The 8,800-nt window shown below is 37.0% G+C and overlaps 1 protein-coding gene across 1 annotated transcript; it reads right to left on the bottom strand.

The window, feature by feature from the left end:
- Window positions 1–249: 249 nt before the first annotated feature.
- On the bottom strand, window positions 250–881 carry LOC142169698 (secreted RxLR effector protein 161-like). The gene is made up of 2 exons (XM_075231600.1): window positions 657–881; window positions 250–552 (listed from the first exon to the last, which is right to left on the bottom strand). Exons 1-2 carry the CDS (start codon window positions 879–881, stop codon window positions 250–252), a joined length of 528 nt encoding a protein of 175 aa, XP_075087701.1.
- Window positions 882–8,800: the final 7,919 nt, after the last annotated feature.

Genomic DNA, 8,800 nt, shown 5'->3' with positions numbered 1-8,800 from the left:
AGTTCTAGTCTGTTCCTTTCAAAGTGATCCCTACTCAGACCTTTAGTAAAAATACTAGCAATTTGATCTTCAGTTTTACAAAAGTTAATATAGATATTTCCCTTTTCAATATTGTCTTTTGAGAAAGTGATGTCTAATATCAATATGCTTGGTTCTCTTGTGCTGACATTTATGTTTAGAAATGTTTATGGCACTGGTGTTATCACAGAAAATGGAAACACAATCAACAAATATACCATAGTCCCTTAGCTATTGTCTTATCCATAGAAATGGAGCACAGCAGGATGTTGCTGCCACATATTCAGCCTCAGCTGTAGATAAAGCCACTGAGTTTTGCTTCTTAGTTCCCCAAGACACCAAACAAGAACCTAGAAAATGAGCTGTTCCTAAAGTACTTTTCATGTCAATATGTAAATTTGCATAGTCAGCATCAGCATGACCAACTAGATCAAAGTTATATCCTCTTGGATACCATAGGCAGAGGTCAGGTCCCCCCTTGAGATATCTTAGTATCCTTTTGACAGCCTTCAGGTGAGATTCCTTGGGATTTGCCTAAAATCTTGCACACAATCCCACACTAAATACAATATCATGCCTGCTTGTTGTGAGATACAACAGTGGCCCAATCATTCCTCTATATAGTTTCTGTTCAACACTTTTCCCTTCTTCATCAAGGTCCAGTTTTGTTGCAGTTGCAATGGGTCAATAGACTCAGAGGAGTCCATGTTGAACTTCTTTAGTAGTTCCTTGATGTATTTTTGTTGATGTATCATGGTTCCAGTAGGTGTTTTCTTGATTTGCAACCCTAGAAAGAAGTTCAATTCACCCATCAAGCTCATTTCAAGCTCATTTCTCATCATCTCAGCAAATTCCTTGGACATTTCTTTATTGGTAGCCCCAAAGATAATGTCATTCATATACACTTGCAAAATCAGAATATTCTTCCCTCTGCTCCTTAGAAATATAGTGTTGTCCACCTTTCCTCTTACAAAGATGTTGGCTAAGAGGAATTTTGAGAGTCTTTCATACCAAGCTCTTGGAGCCTATTTCCGTCCATAAAGAGCTTTATCCAACTTGAACATATAGTCAGGAAATTCTTCACTTTCAAATCCTGGAGGTTGTTTGACAAACACTTCCTCTTTCAGATAACCATTCAAGAAGGCACTCTTTACATCCATCTGATACAAGGTGAACTCCATGTGGGCAGCAAAGGCTATCAACATTCTTATAGCTTGCATTCTAGCTACAGGTGCAAACGTCTCATCATAATCAATGCCCTCTTCTTGATTGTATACCTGAACCACCAGTCTGGCCTTGTTCCTTGTGATATTTTCTTATTCATCCAGCTTGTTTCTGAACACCCATCTGGTACCTATGACAGTTCTGTTCTTTGGTCTTTGTACCAAGTGCCAGACCTTTCTTATCTCAAACTGATTTAGCTCCTCTTGTATGGCCATAATCCATTCTAGATCCTTTAAGGCTTCCTTGATGGTCTTAGGTTCAACTTGTGAGAGAAATGTTGTGATTGCACATAGATTTCTTAGAGAAGATCTGGTTTGCACTCCTGCATTTGGATCAGAGATGATATTCTCAAGAGGATGTAAACTTTGATGCTTCCATGGTCTGATCTGTGTACCCAGAGAAGATTCACCCAAGGAGTGACCCAAAGGAACTGGTTTAGTAGTGGTGGTTTCATCTGTCTAGTTGGCAGTCACAATAGTTCTTTATTCTTCTTATTCCTCATGATCACTGTCAATTTCCTTGTGGTCTTCAGATCCATCTTCATACTGAGGTTCAGATTCCTTTGTAACTCCATCACCAGTGAGTCCTATGTCATAATCTTCATCCTGCAGACCTTTCTCAGCCAAATTGTTAGATTCATCAAAGATAACATGAATATTTTCTTCTACACACATAGTTCTTTTATTAAAAACTTTATAGGCCTTACTATGTGGAGAGTAACCCAGGAAAATTCCCTCATCACTTTTGTCATCAAACTTACCTAGAGCTTCTTTTCCATTATTATGCACAAAATATTTGCACCCAAAGGCTCTCAGGTGAGCAGAGTTGGGTTTTCATCCTCGAAGTAACTCATAGGGAGTTTTCTCAAGAATGGGTCTGACTATGCATCTATTTAGCAGGTAACATGCAGTCAATACTGCCTCAGTCCAGAAACTCTTAGGCAGTCCACTAGCAATCAACATGGTCCTCCCCATGTCTTCTAGGGATCTATTATTTCTTTCTATAACCCTATTTTGTTGTAGAATTCTAGGTGCAGATAAATTATGGTCAATACCATGTAAGCTAAAGAACTCAAGGAACTTGGAATTTTCAAACTCAGTTCCATGGTCAGTTCTTATACTTAATACATTGTACCCCAGTTTTTGTTGAATTATTCTAACAAATACACAGAAAACATCAAAGGTTTCATCTTTAGATTCCCAAAAAAGAGTCCATGTATACCTTGAGAAGTCATCAACAATCACAAAAATATACCTCTTACCTCCTCCGCTCCTTACTCTCATTGGTCCACATAGGTCCATGTGAAGGAGTTCTAGAGGTTTAGAGGTACTGACAACCTTTCTAGATTTAAAGGATGACCTTACATGTTTTCCTCTAATACAGGCATCACACACCTTGTCAGAGGAGAACTCAACTTTTGGTAGACCAAGGACTAAGTCCTTTACTGCCAACTTGTTGAGTTGGGAGAGACTAGCATGTCCTAGGCTTTTATGCCATAACAATAGATCATCTTCCACTACACTCAAGCATATGTGATCACTCTGGGGAAGTGACATAATCGATATATTGTAGACATTTTTGTGTCTCTTACCCTTTAACATAATTTTATCAGTATCAAGCTTAGTGACAGTGCAAATTTTGGAATTGAATTTTACCTCATTTCCTTTATCGTACGTTTGAGAGATTCTAAGAAGATTGTGTTTAAGAATTACCACATAATACACATCTTCTATAGTATGAGAGAATGACTTACCAACCTTGCCAATACCTGTTATCTGGCCCTTTTTCCCATTTCCAAATGGCACACTCCCTCATTGGAAGGCTGTTAGTGAGAGGAAGTTTTTCTTTCCTCCAGTCATATGTCTTGAGCATCCACTGTCTAGATACCAGTTTTGATTGATCCCTCTCACTTTAGCCTGCACCAGAATTCACAAGTTAGTTTTGGGAACCGAGACAAGCTTGAGTCCCTTTTTGTTGGAAAAGGGATGAATCAAATCTCTTCTTGCCCATAAGGGTAGAGGATTAGAAGCTATTTTCTTATTAACCTTAATCCACTTAGTATAGATAAGAGGCTTGACTTTTGGCTCCTCTTCCTTCTTCATATTTTTAGCAATACCAAAGGTGTTTCTAAACTGAACATGAATTAAGGCAGGACAAGTGTCTCTAAAGTGTCCCACCTTTCCACAACGAGTGCACATGTTATTATCAGAAATTCCTACATACTTTGGGTCAAACTTAGGGACAGGTTTTCTGTAGCCAATTCTCGATTTGTTAGAGCTATAATTTTTATTCAGCCAATTCAAGGCATCAAAAGATCTATGCCATTTGCTTAATCTGGAGAGTTCATAATTAGCCTTTTCTAGATTTTCCTACAGGATTTTATTCCTACATTCAACATCACAAAGATTATCTTTAGCCTTTTTAATTCATTTTCAAGCTTATCCTGCAAATCACTCATTTTTCCTTTACCATGTATATCAGGAGACTTCTCATTCTTAGAAGTAAGCTCAAGAACCTGGTTCTTAAGGTCTTTGACATGTTCCTCTAGATTAGCTCGGTCAGATTCAAGCTCTTTGAGATCATGTTTGACACATGAAAGATTTCTTATTAGCTGATCATTTCTAGTACTCATTTTATCCATTTCATTCATCAAGGTCACAATTATGGCCATTAGTTATTTTTTAGACATAGCATGAATGTTTTCTTTCAAGTTAGAGATACTTACCTGGTTTGTTTCATCTTCAGTTTCTGAATGACTCATGGCCATCATTCTTATCACTTCTTCCTCTGTTTGGGATTCTTCAATCACCATCAATGCCACTTCGATGTTTTCATCTCCAAAGTCAGCTTCCAAGGTCCTCTATATATCATGAGCAGAGATGCAAGAGGACACTCTGAAGAGAGTGTTTATGGACAAGCTTCTGTAGAGCAGGTCCTTTGCTTTAGCATTTTTCTAAACTAGCTTATGCTCTTCCTCATCATATTCCTCTTCTCTCTTGTTGCACTTGTTACCTTCACTATCCATTTTGGTCAGGAGAATTGATCCATTACTGACAATTACCTATAGGTCAAATTCAGTGGCCTGAAGAAATATTTCCATTCGTAGCTTCCATTCATTATAGTAGTGTTCATCAAACAAAGGAGGTCGTCCAATGTGCATTCCAAGCTGTAGTGGGGGCTATGTCTTCACAGCCTGGTGTTCATCAATTACAACATATAGACTTATAGCCTCATCCTCCTTTTCTTCCTCTTTATCACTTCCACTATCCTCATATGCTGCCAAGAAAGCCTGCTTCATTGCTTCAGTGAATCCTTTACTTAGGATTTTTCCTTTGTTGGAACTCTTTTCTCTCATCTTCTCCCGTTTCTTCTTTTCAGCTCTTTCTTTCCTCCACTCAATTTTCCACATTGGGCAATCCTTGACCATGTGATCTAGCTTGCTACACTTATAGCACCCATCATAATTAGCTTTGTTGATCTGCTCAGGCTTATTGCTGGTCTCTCTCTTGGATGCACTTTTGGAGTTCTTCATGAACCTCTGGAACTTGGCAAACATTGCTAGATCAGGGTCATCATTGTCAGATTCATCTTCCTCAGACGCTTTAAGAATTTGGTTCTTCCTTGCGCAATTCTATCTTTCTCATTTCATGAGTGTTTAAGTTTTCAACCAACTCATCAAGTGAGATTTTGTCCAGCTCCTTGGCTTCGTGGATTGCTGTGACTTTTGATTCCCATGAAGCTGGAAGGATTCTTAGAACTTTGCTGACCAACTCTTCTGAGATAAACACCTTTCCAAGTGATGTCATTGGTTATTATAGTAAACCTAGTCATCATATCCTGGATGGGCTCAGACTCCTTCATGGAGAAGAGCTCATAGTTTCTCATAAGTAGCTTTGTTCTTGATCTTTTTACTTGGTTTGTTCTTTCATGAGCAGTTTGGAGTGCATCTTATATCTGGTTTGCATTAAAGAACGCAAAAATTCTATTGTACACATCAGGACCATGTCCACAGATAAGGATTTTTTTAGCCTTTACATTCTTCTCCATCATTCTGAAATCTACTGCCACAAATTCAGAGGGGTCCTTAGGAACTGTTTCATTTTGTGTATTTTGTTTAGTGGGAGTTAATGGACCTTGATTCACTATGGTCCATAGTTCATAGTCTTCAGCTGTCAGGAAGTATTCCATTCTTGTTTTTCACCAACTGTAATATTTTCCATTGAACAGGGGTGGTATGGTAGTTGATTGTCCTTCATTAATTCTGGGTGGAGCACTCATCTTGCTTCCAGGATCTCTCTAGGTGTTAATCGTGTGTGTGAGAGAACCCGCTCTGATACTAATTATTAGTTTGAGTGCCTGTATGATTCACTAAAGAAGGTTCTTTACCGTGTTCCTTAAACTTGAAGTAAGGTAAACAGTAAAGTAAACACATCAGCTTTTACGTGGAAAATCACCCAACTCAAAAGGTATAAAAACCATGACCCACTACGTAGGATTTTCAACTTCAACTCCTCTAGAACAATGAGCAAAAAATGTATCAATTACAAGACTATAATTCAATACTCTCCAGTACTACGACTATTTAATTTACAAGTTACTCTAACTTGTAAAGCAAACACTCACTCCAACTTAGTAATTATTTGTGACACTTGATTACAACCCGATTTCCTAAAACACATTTGTTAGACTGACTCAAGAAGAATACAATACAAGTACTCGACTAGAGTGAACACCATATGACTCTTCAGTTGATATGTAAAAGGATAAAATCAGAAGTCCAAAGTAGATAGTATTTAAACGCATGAACTTGAGATCTTCTAGGAGTCCTATACATAGTCAGATTCTCCTTTGATAGGACTCCTACTGTTCCAAGGATTCCACAAGTTTTGGGACTCTTGTCTCTAACTGAATTATCTGTATCTTCTTGAGCAACAACCCTTATCTCATGTAGAAGCCTTCTTCCACCAAACTCGGACCTGAGTAACTTTGAGATAAAGTTACTGTCTTGTACAGACGTACAATTATCAACCTGAGGAGCTGGTCCTTTATCCTGAAGTGCTGGTCCTTTATCCCGAGGAGCTGGTTCTTAGAACAATTAAGCAACTACGTTGAGGACCTGGTTCTTTGAATCATTTCATTTAGACATACTTTATTAATCATCAAAACTTCAATACTCAATAAATAACAGCTTATCTTAAGATATTTTGTCAGCGGATCCAAGTGAACATTATGGGTTCGAGTTCAAAATTCTACCATAATTTATTTTATTTATTGGGTTCAAAATCTATTATTTATATTTGTAAGAAAAATGAGTAGAACAAGAAGGAAACAAAAACAACTTATCAAAAATACTGTGTCATGGCAAGCCACTGCCTTGAAAGCGATTTCGGCCCGATTGGGTGAAAATCGTTAAGACCGGTCGCTCTCCAAGGTTCCACAGCACCTCCAAATACGTGCACTCGTGGCTGGAAGTTTGCACAAAATAATTGCCCAGAAATCGGTTGAAGAAGAAGAGAAGATGAAGGTATTTTTCTGTGTTTGAAAACTTCACAAAAGAGCTTCTAATATAGATAAGATGCTAGAGCTGTTACAAGAAGGAGAACTAAATTGGGGGTTATAAAAATAAAAGTGTTGTTATAGAATCCAAGTATGAGTTACAAGAATTCAAGTAGCAGTTCAATTCAAAGAGAATGAATTTGGACATAAGCTCAAAAAATGAAGAAATAATTTTAGCAAAACAAAACTTGGATTAGACCTCACGTATATCTCACGCGCAGGTGGGGGTGGGGGTAGGGGTGGGGGGAGGGGGGTGAATAGATCCGTTTTACATTCAGGACCAATTTCTGATGTGCGCGAAGCCACTCCCTTTTACTTGCTCTTTACAAGCCCAACAAAGAGCAATTCAATATAAAGAGAAGAAAAAGACTTTCCACAATCAATGAGGGACACTTTGTATTTCACAAAAGACAAAGAAGTAAAGAAGGAAAAGGGACCACAAAAAAATCTTTGACTTTGCATTACTAAGTATAAATAATACCAACAATATTTACTTAGTAAAATATTTAACACATATAAGGTATGAGCCGAAGTTACTAATTAAGTTCAGATTAACTCGTAACTTGCACATACGTCAACCTCCAGATATTCAAGGTTATAATGAAGTGTATAAAAGGTCGACGATTGAGAAGTAAGATACTTATATATTTAAGTAGATTATTCTAGTTAAGAGTATCTCTTTTTCTAAAAAAGTGGCCCTTTATTCTTGAAAACCTTTTCGCGGAGGTGTCAAGTTAATATACTTACTATGACATAAAATCATAGGTAAAAGTTCAAATTGTCGAACAAAAAAATTTATCGCATGATCTAGGAGAATTTGCAATTGCAATTCTATTCAAAAACTTGCCAAACTCTTTGTAACAAATATTATGTTTCTGTGGAATGTCTTCACTTAATTCTGGAAAAATGATTTGTTAATCGAACTCAGCTATGTTACTTCCGCAAATTTGGCTTGTCGCGGTGCTCCTTTTTTCAGTTATAGAGCGGCGAGAGGGAGGCAACTGAAACTTTTAAAGTCGAGTTTACGCTCTTCCCTTCTCTTTTGATAAGCTTTTTATAGGCGAACCCTCCCTTCCCGGGTCCATTGTACTTGAGCGATTTGAGAAGAACGATTAGGTTCATATTCTATCCTTTCTACAGCGCCTATTGACAAAATAATTTGTTTCTGATCAATTAAGGATATAAGACCAAGGATATTTTATAGAGCCCCTTGTCCTCATGTCCACTGTAGGTCTCAAATTCAGATAAAGCAAAATGAATACAAATGATTCACATAATAAAAACTTAACTAGTTTGGGATTGAATTATGTGTGATGATTGATGGCACATGCTTATCTAGATAGAGTGTTTATACTATACTAAGCAATTTAACTTTAGTAGTTAGACTTTCATTTTGTAATGTATATCACTTAGTCATGGTTAAACAAAATAAATGTATGTATACAAGGTACATGTTTTAAATTTATTGGTTTGATATAAATAACAAGCGTGAGTTGTTATCAATCTGTATTAACTATAATATTATGAAATACCAAATTTTCTATAACAGAAAACAGAAACATAAAATCAGAAGTAAAGCAGAATCTCGAAATAATCAAAACAGAATTTGAAAATAAATTTCGGAATGAAATCGAGCCTATTGAATGCACAGTATGTCCTTAAGGAAATTATTTCCCTCAAGTACCCGAGGTGTTGGATTATTATCCTCCTAGGATAGAATGATTTAACTGACCAGAGTATCGGTACCTAAAATACTGGTAAACTGCGAACCACTTAATGGCTCTAAATCACACTGAAATTTATTTGTTCAAAAGAAGAAGAAGAAGAAGTTCAGAAAATTTTGTAAGGAAAAATTTTGGGATCAAAGCGAATTTATAGCCATTTTCTGGCACTGTTTCTAAAAAATTACAACATTTCAGAAACAGCCATGGCTGTTGGAACAGGCAGGAACGTTTAAAATATTCCGGGAAAAGAATTTAAAATTATCCGGGAAAGAAAAAGG

The sequence above is a fragment of the Nicotiana tabacum genome, chromosome 15 (assembly GCF_000715075.1).
Source record: "Nicotiana tabacum cultivar K326 chromosome 15, ASM71507v2, whole genome shotgun sequence".
Lineage (NCBI taxonomy): Eukaryota > Viridiplantae > Streptophyta > Magnoliopsida > Solanales > Solanaceae > Nicotiana > Nicotiana tabacum.
The sequence above is the reverse complement of the archived record's forward strand: the minus strand, read 5'-3'. Positions and strand labels throughout refer to the sequence as shown.

Bases quoted from the DNA above. Each gene is read 5' to 3' on its own strand.
- LOC142169698 (XM_075231600.1), bottom strand. From the start codon at position 881: ATGTCCAAGGAATTTGCTGAGATGATGAGAAATGAGCTTGAAATGAGC. The intron at 553-656 runs GTGTTGAACAGA...GCAAGATTTTAG, and splicing joins CCTTGATGAAGAAGGGAAAA to GCAAATCCCAAGGAATCTCA.